Here is a 22392-nt window from a genome sequence, read left to right on the forward strand (position 1 = left end):
GAAACTACTAATTAGAACAACTTAAAAAAAAAATCCTCATCGCAATATCTCAGAGCCGAAGGTCACGTTGTCCGATGTCTTGTTTTGTCCGACCAACAGTCCAAAATCCAAAGATGTTTAAATTTCTCCCTTTGGAGAAACTGGAAACTGACAACGTTTGACATTTTTGTTGGAAAATGTCTGATACAATAAATCACTTATCAAGATAGATGATGATTCATTTTCTGTCATTTTTTGTCAATTAACTAATTGATTAAATGATTATTGTTGCAGGTTTACATTCCTTTGATTTAGTTGTCCTGTTTTTATTTCAGCTCCTGCAAAAAGCTTCGTCATTATTATTATTATTATTACTATTATCATCATCATGGTTAATAAAATCATTATTATTAATGTTATTATCATTATATACCGTATATACTTTACAGCATCAATATAAACATGAAGACGTGCAAGAAAACAGGGTGAAATGTCCCTTTAAAGAGCAGCACGTAGCTCACGAGCGTGAAGCAGCGGTGTGTTTCTGCTACGTGCAGCTCCACACACACACGCACACACACACACACGCGCGCACACACACACACACACACACGCACATACACACACACACACACACACACACACACACACACACACACACACACACACACACGCACACACACTGTGGACGGCCGGTTATGTAATCAGGGTTGGACTAATCTCCGCCCACAGGCTGCTCTTTGTTATCCTCACATACACACAGTAATAATACGAGCAGTTTTACTGTAACACAGTAACATCTCACTGATGGAAAACTGCAAAAACATCAATGTTGCATTGAAACAAAATGGTGAGAAAAACTAAAACACTTTAATTATTATTCCTTCAATATTCTGTGTTTTATAACATTATGTTATTTTATTGTATTTCTATAACTAGATACAACCCTTCAAACTGTATCAAAGATACTCAGATCATTTCCATTCTATAAGTACAATTATACATCAAAATATTGACAAATCTGTCGTCTGTCATCCAGTGTTTCTCCCATTGTAACAGGACTCATCGTTAAGGTTGTATTTTCTATAATATTCTGATAATTCAGAATTTAATTAATGACATTTGAGCAGAATTTCTTCACAAGTATCAGACGGTTTGCCACTACTGCCGTTTATTTTTGTGTATTAATCTTAAATATGGACAAACAGAGCAGCTGCAGCAGTGCAGTAATATCTCAGGAGGTTCTGCATCATAAGAATATTATAAGATTTTCATCTGTCGAAGGTCGTCACAGAGCTCAGAGACACTTATTTAATCCGCTTTAACGTTCAGGTTGTGCAGTTCATATCTTCACAGTACTGTACTGTATCTTACTGAATGTAGTACTGTGTGATACTACTGTAATACTGCATGTAGTACCGTCAGTGAGAGGCTCCCTGCATCTGACTGCTCTCCACTGGAAATAAAACTTGTGCAACAACATGCAAATAAGAGAGAAAGACTCTGATTCTACTGTAGAAATGTTATACACATAAAGTACAACACAGTCACAGTAGTATTACAGTAGTATTATAGTAGTATTACAGTAGTATTGTAGTAGTGATGCAGGAATGTGTCGTCCTGTATTCACTAGTGTGTCGGTTGTGTTCAGTGTGTTTCAGTGCAGAAAGTCAGTAAACAACAGACATCAGTGGGGTGTGTTCCTGCAAGGCTGAGCTCCACCAATCAGCTGCCAGCTGCTCCCCACGTGGTTTTCTTGTTTACTACGAGGCTGCAGAGCCACCGCTAAGGCTGCTGGGAAATCCTGGAGCGGATCAGCTGATCAAACCTCAGGAGTCACAAGAGGAAAACTCAACATGAACTGCACGTTATTATTAATACAACAACAACATGCATCCTGTACGCTGCAGATACAGAAACAGACAATAAGCTACTGAAAGCTTTGTGTGAAGTTCAAATATATTCATTAATGGAAACAAATTTATGTCTCATTACTATGTAAATGGAAGCTGCAATAATTCCTAATGAAAGGAAGAATAATCCATTTAGAGTTAACATAATATACAATACAATAAAATAAAATAAATAAATAAAAGCAAAGTGAAGTATTTTTAAAAATGTGCTTTTAGCATAAACTCATAAAGTTTTAGAGAGTATAAAATCTTTATAATCATGAAGTAGAAAAATTATAAAAACAATATCTGTGAATAAAAGATGTTCATGTGCTCTGCTGTCACACACCTGGTGCAGCAGGAGAGATTTATTTAGATCAATTCAACAGATCTACAACATTTACAACATTTTATTTAGTTAAAGTCATAACTGCAGGTGGTGCAACAGGTACGCAGGCTGTAAACAGGATTCACAATCAGGCCCCAAACGATTGTGCCAATGACATGTTCACCAGCCAAATCTGCCTTTTCTGGCTTCTACTACTGAAACTATTAATATTTAACTTTTTTTTTTCCAATCACAGCCTTCTTTGCAATGAGTGACAGCTCTCTGCGCTGCTGCACCTCCAACAGAGCTTTCCTTATGTAGAGAAATGATGGCGTGGTAGTACGCTAATTACCGATAGCCTGTCAATTAATAATGATTCTGATTCACTGACATAAACACGGTGGTAAGATGCAAACTAAAAACATTTCTATGCATGTATTAGTGAATGAGGCCCATTGATACTAGGGGTGTTCCCGAATACAAATACATCATTCAGCAAAGCACAAATAGTGGGTTTTATACGAATATTTGTTTCATACAAATATTTTAAAAGTTATTTGTTGGGATTGTTCCCCAGAGATAACTACTGACACAAGCAAAGTGGTCTTAAAGACTCTCCATAACCTGTTGATCCCCTTAAATAAATGAAAAGTGCAAAGCAAGAATCACCTTTGAAGTTCCTCCCTACATGTTACACGGTGTGCTGTCTCTGTGTTATGGGTGTATAAATAGATTGAGAGTAAAGTTTTAGCTCAGTAATCATAATAATTTTTAAAAATTAAAAGTGTAATAAAAACAAAAACAGGATTTTTAAGCTTCTTTCCACTTTTATTCAATTACAAATACAAATACTGAGATCTCTGCACGTCCCTGATTCTGATTCTGATTCTGATTGTAAAAACTGAATAATTTGGTATCTAGTAATAATGAGAAAATATCTCAAACAATACTGGTAACACTTTATTTCACAGCTCCTTTAACTTTGTCCTAATTTTCTGGAAACTTTCTGAGTAATTTGCAGGTATTTAACGCAGGTTCATTTTCGGGACATTTTACAGTGAAAGTGGTGCAATTTGGTACAAATTGTAAAAAAAAATCAGAAAAAAGTGTTAAAGTGGTTTCCAGTGCGTCATTTTGTACGTCAAAATACACAAATAAGTTGTTTCTTAAAAACTCTATAATGAGCACATTTCCTGTTTGCTTATTACATAAGAATTAACAGTTACACAGCTGCTGCTGCCTTTAGGGAAGTATTGAAAAAACGTGAAATCACGTTAATATATTGTTAGACACACACTGAAAATGAAGTATTTTCTGTCAGTTCAAGAATATAAGAGTGTAATTTATTAAGATGTTTTGCACGAGTGGACACTTTTCTTATAAATTGTACTGAATCGCACCACCCTCTCTGTAAAATGTCTTAAAAATGAACCGTTAAATATCTGCAAATTACTCTGAAAATTTCCAGCAAATTAGTGTAAAATTAAAGGACCTTTAAAGTAAACTGTAAAAAAAAAAACGTGACTGAAGTGTCAGAAATGTGCTGAGTGTTTCTCTTAACGTAAATGCAGAAATTCCCTCTTTCATCACAAACTGGTTTGTGCTCCTCCCTTCCAGTTCCTCCAGTGTGATGTGATCCAGTCCAGGTTTTGTGTGCTGGTGTTCATACTGGCTGCAGCCTGCAGCAGCAGCAGCTCACACTCAGCTCTTCCCTGAGCAGCAGTGGACTCAGTCAGACCTGCTGCTGGTTTTTTGTTGGTGCTGTTGTTGTTGTTTTTCTGCTGGAGCTTCTCACACTGCAGGTATGTGACCACTGATGCATGCTGGGATTCATGTCCCTTATTACAAACCCTTTACTGGCTTTACTGGTGAATCCAGAGGAGATGCATTCATGAGGAGTATGAAGATCTGCTGACTTGACTTCACCTCTGTGTTAGTTCACTTTGAGTCCAGTAATCAGCGGTATTGATCGTGGTTGAATAATTTCGAGACATTTCTGCTGTAAAAAATGTTGAATTTGCTGCTTTTCAGTTTGTAACTTGAGTCTTGTTTTGTTTTCTGACTCTTATTCAAACTGAATAAACAGTTTGAAGACTCGCTTTGGAGTTCTGGGACCGAAAGATTGAGGTTTGGCTTTAATTGGGACACTTTGGAGAATAAACTAATTGATCGATAATGTAGATGATAGGTTCTAGTTTGAGCTGTTTTAATGTTCATTGAGGACTCTCATTGTGGAGGGTGTGAACTCCGCACTGAAGGAATCTGATTGGTTCAGAGCTCAGACAGGGGGTGTGTTTGTTAATGTACTTTTGGTCTGTTTTTCCTGGTTTGGACCTTTTAGTTCAAATGAAGGGATGAATCTTAATGCTCCAACTGTGTCAGCAGTTTCCTGTTTCAACATGACAATGCTGCCGTCATGAACTAAATGGTTTTTCCAGTTTGGTGTGGGAAAAGCTGACTGGCCTGCACAGCCCCATCCAACACCTTGTCTCCTAGAAATTATGTAACAACAAATAATTTTTTGGGGGGAAAATGTAACGCTGCCAAAATGGTGTTTGGTTATGTTACGGTATGTCAGCATGATGAGAAATTGTTGTTAATCAATTTAATAAAATTTGACAATTAGTAAAATCTGAGTTTCATTCATTCATGTTGTGTCTTTATGAATGTGGAAACTCTGAGTCACTGATTAACAGGAAAGTGGCTTGAAGAGGGTTGGGGGGGTGGGGGGGTGGCGATGGCATGTTGCCATGGTGACACAGTTTAGTAATTAAAGTGTTATAATCATCATCAGTGTCGGCAGATGTGTAATGTGATAAAGACACGTTGACTAACAGTTGAGCCCATCTGTTCCATTCATTTAACATTTTAATCCTCTGCTCAGCCTGTTACCGTTATTCTGCTGTAACACACACACACACACACACACACACACACACACACGCACACACACACACACCACACACCACACATACACACACACACACACGCACACACACACATGCACACACACACACACGCACACACACACACACACACACACACAAACATGCACACACGCACATACACACACACGCACACACACACACACACACACACAAACACACACGCGCGCACACACGCACACACACACCACACACACACACACACGCACACACACATACACACACACACACACACATGCACACACACACACACACACACATGCACACACACACACGCACACACACACACACACACACACACACACGCACACGCACACATACACACACACACACACATGCACACATATACACACACACACACACACACACACACACACACACACACACACACACACACACACACACACCGGCCTGCCTGTAAATGACACTGCAGCCTGTGACTCACCGTGATTTCACTCGAACACACAACAGAGCCGAGCGTCAACACTTTCACCAGAGCTGAACGTTTTCCCAGCAGCCATGTTGTAAAACTTTCTTTTTATTACAATAAGATGTTTTCACTCTAACGAGAGTTTTCACATCGTAACAAGATACCTTTTCTCATTCAAACGAGGGAAAACAACTAATGTTCTCGTTTTAATGAGAATAAACACTGGTTATGATGAGAAAAGTGTTTGAAATATTCATCTGCGTCTGTATTTCATAACAAGCAGCGGTGTCGCAGCGCGATAACGTTTGAATGAATTACAGCCTTTGGTTTCCTGCTCAGCTCAAGTCTGAGTCCACATGTTGAACTTTACCAACACACAGCTGCACACAGCAGCTTATTCTACACACAGGAGCTAAATCCATCCAGCACTGAGATAAAAACACTGACAACAGGCAGCACATGAGGATCTTTATATGGCCGTCTGTGAAGTTACATCACTGTTTTATTCTGTATATGTAGTTTTTAATGGTTGATAGTGTATAAATGTGTATATAGTGTAAATACAGTCAGATGTGCAGCTCTCTATAGAACAGTGTATCTACAGGAACGAGTCTGTTTTTTGGTTGAATATAGATGTATTTCAGTGTGGTTATGATCCGTATGAATTAGGGGTGTGCCCGAATACAAATACATTATTCGGCAAAGCACAAATAGTAGGTTTCAAACAAATATTTTAAAAGTTATTTGTTGAGGGTGTTCCCCAGGGATCAAGTTGAGCTACTGACACAAGCAAATAATAATAACCTGTTGTTCCTCTTCTCCTTTCCACAAAGTTAGGTTGTAAAAAATAGGCAAGAAATGAAAAGTGCAAAGCAAGAATCACCTTTGAAGTTCCTCCCTACATGTTATATTGTGTTATGGGTGTATAAATAGGTAGAGGTCTGTCTGCAATGAGGCGATGAGTGAAGTTTTAGTTCAGTAATCAGTGCAGTCGTCTGTGATCTGGGAGACTCCAGTTCAAGACTCGATGTAGGGACCTCCTTCATAAGGTGGTTTATTCATGAACACTTACTGTAACACTTTAACTCTTTCCACTTTTATTCGAACACAAATACAGATACTGGGATCTCTGCACATCCGTAGTATGAACACATGTTAGTGTTTGAACATTAACTGAAGTGTTTGGATGTGAGGATGTAAACATGTTAAATGTTTTGAGGATATTTGAAGGCTGTAGTCACTGAACGCTTTCTGTGTGAAAACTATGCAAATGTGTCACAGTTTGATCCATAACTGTTGCTGTTGTGTCGACTGTGTGAAGTATTGATCTGTGCAGGTAACCGATCGAAAAAAAAACTGTAAAAAAGGAGGAAAACAATTCATAACAAGATTCTTATTCACATTAAAATGACATTTTCTCGTTATAATGAGAATAAATACTGGTTGTAACCAGAAAGGTGTTTGATATATTAGACTGTGTCTGTATCTCATGAAGTGGATTCATTCTGTGTTTTAGGACAAACACAGGATGAAATTCTGCTCCTATTAAGCGACCGATCTGTGGTTGTTAGCATGCAGACACCATTAAAACACATTCACATCAAGCACCTACCATTATGAGAACACTTTACCATTATAACAAGAAACACATTATAACACATGTTTTACCAGCGATCCTCTAGAGGACAAAGAGGACAATTTATCATAAACTCATAAAGTTTTAGAGAGTATAAAATCTTTAAAATCATGAAATCTTTAAAGAAAATGGATGGATGGATTTTCTGATTATGACAAGAAACTTTTTCTCCTTATAACAAGATACGTTTTCTCGTTAAAATGACTTTCTTGTTATAACGAGGAAAAAGTAAAGTTAGTATCCAAACTCAAAACGTGTCCGTAACGCTGAGTTGTCCCTGAACTTAAATTGTCAGTTTGCCAGTTTCAGACAATTTCATCAGACAAAGATGTTGTTTGGCTGCTTGTGTTCAGACATTTAACATCTGGAAGCTTTTGTTAATTGTAAAAACATGTAGAAAAACACTTTAATCACAGTTCACTCGACGCATCTTCTGTCATTAACTTAACATGAATATTTATTAATTTCAAGTTTTTTCAACAGTCATGTTACCAAAGACTCGTCTGGGGAAGCGTTCTCCACTCGGGGCGCTAGTGAGCCCGGCGGTTGGACCGCGTGCTGACCAGACAGGCGAGGCCGGCGTCACCATGGCGACGGCAGCAGGACAGCAGGCCGTCAGCAGGATCAAAGGTCATCCTGGACTGAAGGTGAGAGGAGCGCAGGGAACCTTGTTATTACTCGACAACTACAACTCCCATGAGTCTTTGCTGCAGTTCCAGCCTATCACAGTCAGCCGTGGTCTCTCTCTCTCTCTCTCTCTCTCTCTCTCTCTCTCTCTCAGGTGTATTTTCAGTGCGGAGGAGCAGGTGAACCTTCAGGTCCGGTGGATCAGCTCGACTTCATGCAGAGTGATGTTTCTGTCTGGTCTTTATTTCATCCCTCCTCCTCTTCCTCCTCCTCCTCCTCCTCCTCCTCGGTGCCTCCGTCCGGCAGCAGATCCGTCTCCTCCTGCATCGACGTCCCCAGAAGGTGTGACATCATCGTCTCTGTCTTTGTTGTTGAGTTTTTTGGGGTTTTTTTATCAGCTGTTAGTTATGTTCTGACTCTGCTCTCGTCCTGCAGTCAGAGGAGTCCAAAGGACGTGGATATGGACGAGATGATGGCAGCGATGGTTCTCAGCAGCTTGTCCTGCAGCCCGCTGTTGCACAGCTCCGCCCATCCAGACCCAGCAGGTACACAACAAACAACAACCAACAACAACAAACATACACCTCACATAAGCCTTAGTTTAGCTCTGAGTTTATGGCTCAGAAGAACTTGATTTTGTGGCCACTTTCTCTCCCTGAACCTCAAAAACCGAAATACTTCTGTTTCATCCGCAAAACTTACTCTTGTGTCACACAGTCACTAATATCCAGAATACATCTGAAAAGAGCATCGACCGGCCGCATAAAGCTGTGTCATAAGCAAAGCTGTGGAAAGAGATCCTGATGACAACACCATTAAAAACACATGTAAACTAAAAAGTAGAGGCCCTGATATCGATCCTTGGGGAACCCCACATTCTGTCAGACCAACAGAAGGAGCTAAAAGTTTCAAGTTTCAATTAACACATAAAAAACTTGAGTGGAAACAAGTAAAAAGCCAATAAGTACTTTATCAACCACCTGTTCAACAAGCATAAACATGTAGAAAAGTAGATCATCTACCACCAGTATGTTTTAAACAACCACAGTGTGATGATTAAAGTACCACAACACACATCCCCCACAGAAACTGAGAAACACCCATTTTGTTTATATCACTATGAAATCGGGAGATTAAAGGGAGAAATTACCAATCAGGAGCACAGCAGGTGTTGGCAGGTATGAAAGTGACTTCAGCGTCACTGAAGAGCTGAAAATGTCACATTTCCATCACATTTTCCATTTTCATGGTTTTCCATCGTTTGAGCTTTGACTGCTGCTCTATTAATGACGTCGTCTCGTTGTGTCCTCCTCTTATGGATGAAAACAAACATTCTTAACATTTTCTTTTGACTATTTTCTGGAAATTCGGTCAAAATTCAAGCTACATTTGGATGGAAATGTGGCTAAAGTAATAGTAATAATAATGGTTGTGATAACGGGTGTCATAGTTGTTCTAATAGGAGCAAAATCTACAGAAATCTAAAATAAATGAGAAATATTAAACCTCTATCTAATATAATCAACAGACCGGTGAGTCGTTAACACTGTATCGGTGTGTTTCAGCTCCTCTGATGGATTTCGGAGGTGGCGAGCTCTCTGACAGCGGCAGCAGCGGTTACTGGAGCGTCGGCCACGGCAACGTGAGCCCAGTCCCCTCTCCACCAATCGCAGAGCCCGACATCAGCCCGGTCACGCCCCCTGACGAAGGCCTGGACATGGAGATGGAGCAGGTGCTGTTTGACGAGCCGGCGCCACGGAAACGCAGGGTAAAGCGGCGGGAACGATGCCTTCATCAGGCGCTTCGCTGTAAATAGAAGTGTCGACACAGCGGACGGGTGTAGCTGATGATGTGTTTTTGTCCTCCAGAACTCGGTGAAGGTGGCGTACAGGTGTCTGTGGCCGAGCTGCGGGAAGGTGCTGACGTCTGTGGTGGGAATAAAGCGTCACATCCGGACGACACACCTGTGGTGAGTCTCACCTGACGGACAAACAGCGTCTCTTTACTGCTTCTGTTTTTGTATAGAAGTTCAATCCATACCATAAACCAGCTCATAGTTTATATTTCTGTGAACAGACATCGTAGGTTGTACTTGACCTTTGACCTCCTCCTCTTCTTCTCACAGCCGCGGCGGCGAGCACGAGCGTTGCTCCCGCAGCGAGGAGGATTTTTACTACACTGAGATCAACCAGCAGCAGCAGCAGCAGCAGCAGCAACAGACTCCTCCTCTTCCTGTCCTCTGTGGCTCCGCCCCTTCCCCTCCCCACTCCCCCGGCTCGCTGTCCCCCTCCTCCCCTCCCAGCCCTCCCCCTCCCTCCCCTCCGTCCCCACCTCCTCCGGCCTGCGGCGCCCTGAGCCGCTCCGCCCCCTCCTCCTCCTCCGGCAGCTTCTGGCAGGTCCAATCAGAGCACTCCTACCAGGTGAGGCGGGGCTTAAGATGAGTGATTGACAGCAAGAGTGTGTACGAACGAAAGCCGCATAAATATTTCTTAAAAACACCTAAATAGGCAGTATTACATTATTTACTTTAACTTTTAGACACTAAAATATCATATTGAGAAATGTAAATTAATAATTCAACAAAAATTAAACCAATTAAAATACTGTTGTTGTTGTTTTTAACTTCCAACAATGTAAATATTGTTAAACTTTGGACTTTAAATATTATCTTCCAGATTTTTAGTTTTTTTTCCAAGTATCTGTTTGTTGTAGTTTGTTGGATTTGTTACATTAAAATAAGTTTAAAACAAAATTTAATGTATAAACTGAGAAATAAGTTTTAAATATCAAGACTCATCTCACGTTTAGTTGTTTAAATTTCATTCAGTTTTTTTGTTGTATGGTAATAATATGCAAAAATAAGATGGATGTACATAATAAATAATGTCTGCGATGTAGATGTAGCAATAATCCTGCTTTTCTCTCGTCTCGTTAACAACATGAGAGAATTTGCAATCAAATTTAAAAGCCATAAAATCACGTTTGCGTGTAAAAACACGTTTTTCTTCTTGTTCCTTCAGTTGGATGTTGTTCTCTTCTCTGTGCAGCAGTTTCATCCGCTGGAGGATAAAAGTTTCTGTTTCTTCACCTTAAATCTCAGTTTAACACATTTACCTGTGAGCACGATCTGTGACATCACAACTAGTTTTGGAGCCAATCGTGTCCCAGTATGCAACTTACACAAGTGTGATGTGGAAACTTGAAGCCTGCAGAGCACAAACACTGAGAATGAATTAATTATTTACAGTGAAAGAGGAGACATCTGATGTCCAACAGGAAAACTTCTGACATGAAACATATTTGCATATTCATGGTGGAAGAAACATATCAGAGAATTATTCCAAGCAGATTATTTTTAAATGCTTTAACACATGTCTGGATGGGATCTTTAAGCATAAAACAAGATTAAATGTAGAAAATGTGTGTGTGATATTTTGCTGTGGTGTTTTAGGCTCCGTCTCCCGGCCATGTGGAGCCACCACCAGCAGCACCAGCAGCAGCAGCAGCAGCAGCAGCAGCAGCTTTGAACACAGTTTCCTGTCGTTGGACGGCCCCACCCACCACCTGCCACAGACAGGTAACATCTTAACCTGGATTTATACTGTGCTGTTCTGTAGCTGACTGCTGCTGAAGTGCCGGTTTGGTCTTTTCTGGCAAGAAGAAAAATATAGAATAACACCGGACTGATCCTTTGAAACAGGGATGGTAATATCAGTAATATAAAGTGTGCAGAAGACTCTGAAAACTGACCAGAAATGATGCAGATTTCTGTACTTTCACTCATGCAGACTGAAACTCTGCAGACCCCTGATTGTTTGGACAGTTCTGGACTTTCCCTGCAAATATTAAGTTTAGATTCTACATTTTCTAATCACTGTGGATCCTTTTAACACCAACAAGAGCAGCACACTTCTCTGATTGAGTTCCTGTTTTTTCTCGGTCTGAATCCTGTACAGCAGTCTATTGTTTATTTCCTGCAGCAGCCCCGAGGAGCCTGTTAAAACTGGTTTTATACTGGAGGGGGGGCGAAGTGTGTGTGTGTGTGTGTGTGTGTGTGTGTGTGTGTGTGCTCCTCCCTGATGGTTTTCATTCAGCAGGAAAATCCCCCTCGGATGGTTGCAGTCACATTTTCCATCAGTCTGCCTCAGTGCAGCGCTGCCACCTGCAGGCCGACTGAGGCAACTGCAGAATGTTTTTACACCACAAAGAGCTTTAAAGGACAAGGTCACAATTTTTCAAGTGTGTCTTAAACCAACAGTCAGGAGCCCAAATGAACATTAAACCTGTTTATCTTGCTGTAATCATTCCTCCTGTTCATACTGACCATTAGAAGATCCCTTCATAATGACCTTACAATGGAAGTGATGGAGGACAAAATCCACAGTCCTCCTTCTGTGCAAAAATATTTAAAAGTTTATCTGAAGCTAATATGAAGCTTCAGCATCCAAATGAGTCAAATCAAGTAGATATCTTTCAACGTTACAGTCTTTTTAGTGCCAAAGTTCCTCTTTTTGTTACTATACTTCCACCTGCAGCTCAACAGGGAAACACTGTCCGAGGAAACACAAAGAGGGAATTTGATGCTAAAAAGACTGTAAATGTGTCAGATATCCACTTGATATGACTAACTCAGACTGATGAAGCTGAATAGAAGCTTCACAGAGACTTTTAAATGACTGTGTGGACACACTGTGGATTTTGGCCTCCATCACTTCCATTGAAAGCACATTTGAAGGATCTTTTAATATCCAGTATGAACAGGAGGAATGATTACAGCGAGGAAAACCTCTTTCACTGTTACTATGGACACCTGACTGCTGGTTTAAGACAGACTGGAAACATTGTGATATCATACAAAATGATAAAACTTTGGCTCCACAGGAAGGACTGTTAGTCTCTGAGAGGAAACAACAAAGAGCTGAAATAAACATGTTTCTCCTCCTCAGGGTTTGTCGTTTCGGGTGCGTTCGGTCAGCGTAGGAGAGCAGTGGCTGCAGCAGCAGAGCGCCCCCTGCAGGTCAGTATCTACAGAGGCTTAATGACATAATGCTGCATTCATGTCACATCAGAGCTGTCGTATAATTAGTTTTTAAAATAGCATTCACATCAACATCCAAGTCATAATTACAACTCTGAAATGTGTTTGAAAAATTATAAACTTTATTTGTATCGAGCCTTTTAAATTAAGGGTGACAAACAAAACATTGTTTTATCTTTCCATCTCTACAATCCATCCCACAGAAAGCTAATTTTGCTAATCTCTCTCTCTCTCTCTCTCTCTCTCTCTCTCTCTCTCTCTCTCTCTCTCTCTCTCTGTGTGTGTGTGTGTGTCAGGAGGATTCGTGGTGAAGCCAAGAAATGTCGCAAAGTTTACGGCATCGAGCACAGAGACCAGTGGTGCACGGCCTGCCGCTGGAAGAAAGCCTGCCAACGCTTCCTCGACTGAACAGAGCAGAGGAAGGAAGAAAGAAAGAGAAGAAGAGGAAGAAGAGGAGGAAACAGAAAGGAAGAGAGAAGGACTGTGAGTGAGAAGCTGAACCAAGACTCTCAGCTTCACCTGGTGGATGTTTTATACTTTCTTATATCTGAAACCAGAAATATTTCCTTTTTGTACTCTTTCTACATTTTGCTAGAAGTGTTTTTATTATTTTTATTTCTAAATGTGTATTTTGTAGATGTTGTCATCTTAAAGAACCTGTGTCCTGGGGCAGCTATGTATGTGTATGTGACCTTTGACCCGGTCACCTGCTGACTTTGAAGCAGCTGAGTGAGCTTTAACGTCCCAGCCGACTCTCCTCAGCGTCTGCGTCAGGAGATATGTGTACTCTCTCTCTCTATATATATATGTTTATCAGCAGATTCATATACATCTCAGTCGCCATGGAAACAGATGGAGGAAGATGAGAGAGGGGGTTAGGGTTCACCCTGAATCTTAGTTCTCAGGTTCATGGATCAAAACGTTACGAGTCACCACTTCTACAGGATCCCAACATGGACAAAAAACACACCGACACGCACATTTTAGAAGTCGAGCACAGACAGAGTGAGTTAAAGAGGAAACATCTGTGAAATTCTTAAAACATCGTCTCCTTTTCCTACTTCATGTAAAAAAAAATCCAGACTTTGTGAATATAGTTCATATTGTTCAAAGTCATCTACAGTCTCGTTGGTGCTACTTCAGGCCGCTGATTAATAATCTGCATTTTGTACACTGAAGTGAGTCAGGAGCAGTTTCAGACTCTGACACACCAAACCGCCCCTGTTTTCAGGATTATCTCAGTTTTATAACAGCAGTTTTGTCCTTCAGCTCCAACTTTATGTGATTCAGTGTTTAGGAATTTGCATCTCTGAGATACATTTATAAAACTTACTAAAACTGATCCTTTATTCTCTAATCTTGTGGCTCTGGTCTTGTATTTAATCCTGATGACAAAAAATTTAAGTTTTAAGACTGTAATATACTGTATTTTAGTTCATGTTGCAGTCACATGGTGCATATTCCTGTTGTGTTTTTTATCAGATTGCTTTAAAGTGCTTCACACACAGAAGAAACTGGAAAGTATTGTTTTTTCTGGGTGTCTGTAGCCACCTAGAAGTTTAATCCAGGCCTTTAAAGATGTGTGTTGATCAGGGAGTTTCCAATTAAAAAACACTACCCTAGTGCATTATGGGAAATGTAGGATCTAATGTGTGACCCATACAGTCAGTATATCTGGACCGTTATAGTCCCCGGGCTTCATGGAGGGTCGACTATGAGTCACTGCAGATGTTCTCAGTTTATTTTTTTTTTTTTACAAGACCGTTTGTTTTGTTGAATTAAAGTTTGTTTGATTATTTCAAAATGGTTTTTTTGGGGAATTCAGACAGCAGCGGAGGGTTTGTGTATATCGGTATTATCCTCTTATTCTGCTCTCAGCTCCGTTACAGAGACTCAGGATGTAGATCTCTATGTAGTTAGCCATAATGTGCGTTCCAGGCAGCTACTTTCAGTGTTTACTTTCGTTGAGACTCAGAGACAAACATCAATGATTAATGTGAAATCATATTTATTTGGAGTCTTCATTTCTCTCGATCTCTATAACGGAGCTGAAGAGTGTTAGCGTGAACCGTAGAGCCACGACGGACACGTTTATATATCAGGTTGAAATAAACCGGGGTTAATTATTCCTTTAAGGGTTTCATACTTTCCTCCAGTTGTTGCTTTATTTTTTTTGTGAATTACTGGGCAGGTTTTCCTCCTCAGGTCCAAATAAAACAAGAAACACTAATAATAATAATAATAATAATACATTTTATGAATACAGCACTTTTAAATCGCACTCAAGCAGAAGAGACGCTCTGTTAAAAATAGTAAAACAAATGTGTCACACAACGGTTAACGTCCATGAGGAGAGTTCAGGAACAAAATAAACAGCCGACAAATGCAAACAGTGATGAATCTTTACAGTCACGAGCCAACAGCTTCGGGAACCAATCATGTAAACTCTCTGTGGTGTGTTCAAGTGCAACTTTAAGGGTGCAACATGTGACATTCAGCCCCACCATATGTTGCACCGGAGCAGCAGCAGCAGCATCTCAGACTAAAACACATTTTGCTCTTTGACACATTGCTGTGCAGAAGTGAAGCCAAAGTATCTTGTTTCCAGGAGCTGCCGTCCTGCTTGTGTGACATCATTTGGAGCAAGTCTGCGCCCCCTTTTTATATCAAATAACTAATTAAAAACAAACATCAGAAAAATGAGCACTTGGACAAACATCAGTGGGATAATAACAACCTAAAATAACAGAAACCAACTTTCGGATATTTTAGTTTGGCTCATTTCCCATCTGGCAACATGGAAGGGGCGGGACTTATGATCTATACTGTATCCAGCCACCAGGGGGCGATCCAGATGTTTTGTTCTTTTGGGGAGCTGTCATGACGTCCATGTTTATATATACGCTGATCAAATACGGATCAAGATTTTGTTACTGCGTTGACTGTTTATCACCTTTTCAGAAACATATTCTAGTGTTTACTGTTTCGCTGTAATATGTGAAAGTTTGTGACCTGGCCGCCATGTTGAAAACGGCGGCGAGGAAGGACAGCAGGGACTCACATGCATGTACGGCCAGACCGGCTATCAATACAAAGAACAGAGATGATCTGATTAGAACACACAGAGTGACTTTATTCTCTGCTCAGGACGCTCATTACTCCACTATAGATGTTTGCTGACATCTAGTGGAGCTGAGTGTCGTTTATTTGGACCTTTAAGGTGCTGGTTGTTTGTGGTGGTGTTGGTTGGTGTGTGAGGGCTCTTTAACTCCTCCCACTAACACTGAACTCAGCAATAATCTGTTTTATTTGAAAGATATGAATCATTTCATCACATCAGTGTCCAAATCTTCAAATCTCTTGATTCTCACACTGCTCCTCTCGCTTTATTTCACCATCAGTCCTTTCTTCCAGGAGAAGTTTTATTATTTGGAAACAGAAGCCATTTCCACTCCTCTCTGTGGAAACCACATGCAGTATTGATCAAATTACAAATATATAATACAGAAAAACACAATGTTTTACACTGAATTACATATATTTTATTCTATCTTTCCTTCCTTGGTGTATATGTATTTATATACCAGACCCATATATGATATCTAATATCTTCCTGAAGCCTTTTAAACATTCAGATTTCAGACGTTAAATGTCGTTAAATAAATATTTGTTGCTTTAAACTGAGACAGAAATTCTCTATTTATATTCTGTATGTCCTGTTTGTATATGAGCAAAAGATTAAAAAAAAAAAAAAAAAAAAAGTAAATGTTGATTGTTGTAATGATGTCATTTTTTAAAATGCACTCTTTTATACGAGGTGTGAAATCCTGATGTTGTTCTAATAAACTGGAAAAACTGATTCTTGGTTTGTTTACTGGTGACAGACGCAGACGTTACTGCTACAGATTTATTATTATGTTTAGATTAGAGCTGAAACTAATGATTATATTCATTATTGAGTAATCTGCCAATTTATCAATTAGTTGTTTGGTCCATAAAATATCAGAAAATGTCAATCAGTGTTTCCCAAAACTCAACACAACGTCCTCAAATGTCTTGTTTTGTCCAAAACCCAAAAATATTCAGTTTACTGTCACAGAGACTAAAGAAACCAGAAAATATTCACATTTAAGAAGCTGGAATCAGAGAATTTTCTTCTTTAAAATGACTAGAAACAACTAATCAATTATCAAAATAGTTGCAGATTAATTTAATAGTTTGCAGCTAATTGATTAATTGACTAATTGTTAAAGTTTTAGCCACTTTAGATATTTAGTTTCTTTTCCATAATGCAGCAGCATCAGGAGGCGTCTGATCATCTGCAGCCATAAAGAACCTCGACATCATGGAGTCAGTCTGGGATCAACATGAAGACACAGAAACAGCAGAAGAAGAAGAAGACACAGGAACGACCGACCTGCTGAGAACTGCTGCTGCTTTAAAGACGAAGCTGCTCACAACAAATATTTATTAAGTTTCTGCTGTTTACTCAACTTTGGATCAAGTTAACTGATAAATAAAAACTATTCATGACATTATTTTTGAAAGCATCCTCACTTTACTCTGAGTGACTAAAAGTTTTGCAAAATACTCTATAAAATGATGTTACTGTTGTAAAACATATATAACTTATAACTTCATATATGAAGCTTCCAAAGTTATTTTCACTGTTCATTTCAATGTAATAAATCAAATCACCTTTGAAAACAAGAACTAAAGAAACATATTTTACATTTTTCATCCACAAATTAAAACTAAACAAATGAACTAATGTCTGTTTTGAAGTCAGTGTAATGTACAGACCCTGACCCCTGACCCCTGACCTTAAATGATTCTTCAAACTGCTTGTTTAGTTTAAACAAAACCCCAAACAGATTCAAATCAAGTGCAGACATTCAGATAATATCCAGTTTTTACAGCTGAATATAAGGAAGGAAAACTCGGAGCCTCCGTGTGTTTTAAATAAAGTTTTTTATTAAAGATGATCCAGCTCAATAATTACAGCAAACTGAACACAAACCTGTAAACTGATTAAAAAAAAAAAAAAAAAAACTGCTGCAGGTACAGTGACTGGTCCACTCTGACACACACACACACACACACACACACACACACACACACGCACACACACACACACACACTCAGCTGTGACTCTGCTGTAATAAATTATATGTACAGTCCAGGTCCATCTGTGACTCCGTCTGACACCCAAAACACACAGAGAGACGTCACTCTGCAGCGTTGGAGCCCGAATCTACAGAGACAGAACAAAATAAACGAGTGTTATCAACCAGCAACACAGACTGAAGGCAGAGTGATGGATCATTACAGGAACCATCAATACAAAAACATAAAGGAGGTGAAACACATCTGCACAAGTATGAACATGTTTTAACTTATCCTGATAAAAAAAGGAGCAAAAACTGGAAGAAAATGACTTAAAGAACTGGAGTTACTGGTCAGTTCAGACATTCAGAGGCTCAGACAGGCTGGGAGATCAATCAATTCAACTGATTAATTCATCTAAGAGCGTTGTTGAAAATAACTTAAGTTAACAAGAATGAGACACAAACTAATTTAACTTTGAATACAGAAGTTTTTGGTTACTTATGAGGATCCTGGATGGGAAACGTTCCTTAATATAATCTGAACTTTCTGAACTGGAAACAGAACTAATTGTGTGTTTTCTGGGACTGAATGAGAAACTTTATGGACTCTCTCTTATTTAACTGAACTGACTGGAAAAACATGGATAGAAAATATGATGTCTGTTTTTTTATTATAGGTACTTTCTAGCAGGTGTTGAGCTGCTCGGACTCTCGGTGAATTTAACGTCTACGAGAGGAAACAAGACTGAAAATGACTCCGACACTGATCTGAGATCTGTTTGTGTTTGTATCATCTCTGGTTGGGAGATTGAGAGTGACGAATCTGAAACTGAATATAAGGCTACGACTAACAATTATTTTCATTATTGTTTAATCTGTGGATTGTTTTCTCAATAAGTTGATTTGTTGTTTGGTCTATAAAACGTCAGAAAATGGTGAAACATGTCAAGTCAGTGTTTCCCAAAGTCAAAGACGACGTCCTCAAATGTCTCGTTTTGTCCACAACACAAAGATGTTCAGTTTACTGTCATAGACACTAAAGAAACCAGAAAATATTCACATTTAACGAGCTGGAAACAGAGAACGATTATTCCATTATGAAAATAGCTGCCGGTTAATTTTCTGCCCATCGACTCATCGTTGGAGATCATCTTACTGTCATGTATGACAGAAAAAAAGCTTCAAATCCTAAAATCTGAGAAGCTGCAACCAGCAAATTTGTGACATTTCTGCTTTAATGTGTTATATAATAATAGTTTCAGACGTTCTTTGTCGTTAGTGACACCGGCGGACGTTAAGTGAGCTGCAGTCAGCTCACTTAACGTCACTTACACTTCTAATGATAATATAAAAGATCTCTACGGTTGTGTTTTGCGCCGTGTTTCAGCAAAGCATCTCTCACTCTCAGACAGCCCCCCCCCCCCTCCCCAAAAAAATTAAAAATAAATATGTAAGAGTTGTTGAGAGCTGCTGTTTGTTTATAACCCAACAACAAAGGTATTAAAGGGTTATAAACACACCTGGATAAAAACTAGTAGAAGTTTTTATTTAAACACTTTTAAAGAGGTGTTGATTTATCTTCACGTCAGACCTCATTTATATGAATTAGGATTCATATAAGAAGAAAATAACAGAAACACCTCTCAGTACAACCCAAACACTTCAACAGCAGCACAAACGTCACCCTCCAACCTGACCAGAAAATAAACCACCACCTCTTTAAAAAAGATCAAATAAAAACTGAACAAATACCTGCGATTTCATCGTCTTGCACAACATAAAATCAGGCGATCGTTGATGTCGACTCACTCTTTCCGTCACAGGCGACGATCTTCACCTTGTCGACCTTCACCAGGTCGGTGACCTCTCTGAACTCCACATCGTTCAGGACAAATGTCCACACGTTGTCACAGAACCTGTAGGTGTTCAGAGAACCCTGGAGGACGGAAAGAGAACAAACAACAAACCGGTGACGCACAGAACAGAGACACAGTCCGACACAACCTGAACATGTTGCAGAACATCCTGTCAGACAGTCAGTGTGTCGATGCGTCAGTCCATAAACTCCTGAGTCGACTGATGCATGTTGCCTTCATTAAACTACGTCATCATACGTAAAATAACGCAGTGTGACAGCATGACAGGCTTCATACTTCTACACATTCTTGTCTCTAAATGACCCAAATAAACACAAACACATAACTGTGGTGGAAACAGAGATGATGGACAGGAAGTAGTAAAACCTGGTTTCTGTAAATCTGTGTATCCATGCAGCACGTCATTAACCACATTTCTCTCCCACACTGATCTTATTTTGGAAGCGTGGCTCACTGATTTTAACTGTATTAAAGCCAGTTAATGGTTTCCATGTTCCCAGAGCTGTAAACTCCAGTCTGTGAGTATTACAAACCGCTGTGCGCCCACACCAACACTTTGCTTTTCTAGCAGATGCACAGCTGGCGTGTTTTCAAGGCGTACGGTCTGCGCGCTGTGTCAAATCTTTGGGCTGCCCCCTCTGCAGACGTCTGCATGGACCCTCGCAGACATGAGCAGAAAGCATGAACTGACCAGACGTTGTTGCTTTCTGACTTCTTCCTGTGGACTCACCCTGAAGTTGACTCTGTTGCGGACTCTGTTGGCGAGCGCCGTGTTGATGGCTTTATCGAACTGAAGGAGGACCTGGAGAGCCAGCTGAGGAGTGATCTGCTGAGTCTGAACACACACACACACACACGATTTAATTTAACATCTAACAGCAGGAACCTGAGACACACACACACACACTCACAGTGTTGCAGAATTCATTAACATCGTTTTCAGAAAAGATGGAAATCAGCATGAACATAGAATGATTATTTGATAATCGAAATAGTTGCAGATTAATCAATCATTAATCAATCGATTAACTGTTGCAGCTCTTCTCTACATGTCTTTTTATTTATTCAGAAAATTTATCTGCAAATATATTGATAAGCGAATCATCGTTTTAATCATTTTTTAAGCAAAAATGCCAAAAAGTTTCTGGTTGCAGCCTCTCAAGTGTTACGATTTGAAGCTTTTACGTGTCGTACATGATGGTTAACTGAATATCTTTAGACAAAACATTTGAAAACGTCCCAGTGGTCTGTAAGAAGTTATAAATGGCAGTTTTCACTGTTTTCTGAAATCTTACAGTCGATCAATTAGTGCTACTAGAGATCATTTAATAAGAATAAAGACCTCAAGGAGGCTGCACTTTATTAACAATCAATTCACTTTTTTTTCCAAATGTTTTACTGAATTTGGAACTTTTTTTGCAACCTTATCACAAACAAAGGACGTAATTTTATATTATCTAATTTGCTTTTTCCTCAAAGAAATCATTAAGACATCAAAACATTGACTTATGTTAATATGTTGTACATGTTTGGTTATATTCGTTTGTACAGTTAAGTGATACTTGATGGTTTTTATGTCTTACATATAAAACAATAAAAACTGGACCAAACTGTGTCTTTCAGGGGGACCTCTGAGGATCTTGTGTCATTTCTAATTCAGCTTTTTGTTTGTTTATTTTATACTTCAATAATCACGGAGGTTATGAGATACATCACAACAAAACTCTGTAAAACAACACGGTCACGTATCTTAAAATAAAAATATCAACATGAGGACGCAAACATAAAGCTGACTGATGAAAACGTTAAATTCACTGGTTCATTTGTCACCATCAAATATCAGTTTAAACCAACTAACAGAACTAAACAGAACTTTTGTTAACGGTTTATCTACATGACCTCACGGCCAAAACGATGCTAACTACCTACAGTAGCTGATATCCACAGTTTTAAACACTACAGACGGAAAATAAACATGAGAATATTTCTGTTTACTTCAGACTGAAATCAGAGCTAAAAGCTAAAGCTAGCAGCTAACAGCCGACCAGCGTCTCTGGCCGCCGCTGTTGTCGTTAGCAGGATGCTAAGCTAGGCTAACTGTGAGCTAGCAGCTAGTATCACCTGTATGAGCTCGTCCAGACTCTCCTGCAGGCTGTTTCCCAGAGTGGTGTTCCTGTACAGCTGATAAGCCATGATGGAAACCACCAGAGGAACAAATAACTGGTTACTGTAAAAAGCTATCCGACAAACACAAAGCTAACGGAGTCGCTTCCCTCTTCTTCTATTTCTTCTTTTTACTTTTAAACGACGGTTGGCGACCAGCGTATCAGGTGCATTACCGCCACCTTCTGCTCCGGAGTGAGGACCAGAGATTAAATCCTACCAGCGGATCCCACCGGACGCGTCTGCTTCGCGTCCCGGCTCCGACACGGTTTTTGTTCCGTCCTCCACACGGCGTCATTCATACACCACCGGCAGCGTTTCAGAAGCAAAGCGCTTTGACTGCGGTCAAGTGAGCCGCTGTTTGCAAAA

General features: G+C 39.7%; 3 protein-coding genes across 4 annotated transcripts in view; 1 reads left to right on the forward strand and 2 right to left on the reverse strand.

Annotated features, from left to right (window-relative positions):
* Nucleotides 1-22392, reverse strand: part of LOC122986896 (NLR family CARD domain-containing protein 3-like) — a 1497050-nt gene that overhangs the window by 435447 nt on the left and 1039211 nt on the right. The gene's annotated exons all lie outside the window — the stretch shown is intronic.
* On the forward strand, nucleotides 3863-16734 carry znf395a (zinc finger protein 395a). Its single transcript, XM_044359005.1, has 10 exons — nucleotides 3863-4001; nucleotides 7694-7857; nucleotides 7992-8179; nucleotides 8273-8382; nucleotides 9403-9605; nucleotides 9706-9806; nucleotides 9963-10257; nucleotides 11289-11414; nucleotides 12784-12854; nucleotides 13172-16734. Exons 2-10 carry the CDS (start codon nucleotides 7696-7698, stop codon nucleotides 13281-13283), a joined length of 1368 nt encoding a protein of 455 aa, XP_044214940.1. The 5' UTR covers nucleotides 3863-4001; nucleotides 7694-7695; the 3' UTR covers nucleotides 13284-16734.
* gtf2a2 (general transcription factor IIA, 2) lies at nucleotides 17828-22391 on the reverse strand. 2 transcript variants are annotated; one of them, XM_044359524.1, is made up of 4 exons: nucleotides 21982-22391; nucleotides 20591-20695; nucleotides 19793-19919; nucleotides 17828-18129 (listed from the first exon to the last, which is right to left on the reverse strand). In XM_044359524.1, the coding sequence occupies exons 1-4, from the start codon at nucleotides 22051-22053 to the stop codon at nucleotides 18104-18106; spliced, it is 330 nt and encodes a 109-aa protein (XP_044215459.1). In that variant the 5' UTR covers nucleotides 22054-22391; the 3' UTR covers nucleotides 17828-18103. The 2 variants fall into 2 exon arrangements, with proteins under 2 accessions (XP_044215459.1, XP_044215453.1); XM_044359518.1 differs by having other exon boundaries at nucleotides 19736-19919; nucleotides 21982-22387.

Source organism: Thunnus albacares, chromosome 1, assembly GCF_914725855.1.
Source record: "Thunnus albacares chromosome 1, fThuAlb1.1, whole genome shotgun sequence".
Taxonomy (NCBI): Eukaryota; Metazoa; Chordata; class Actinopteri; order Scombriformes; family Scombridae; genus Thunnus; species Thunnus albacares.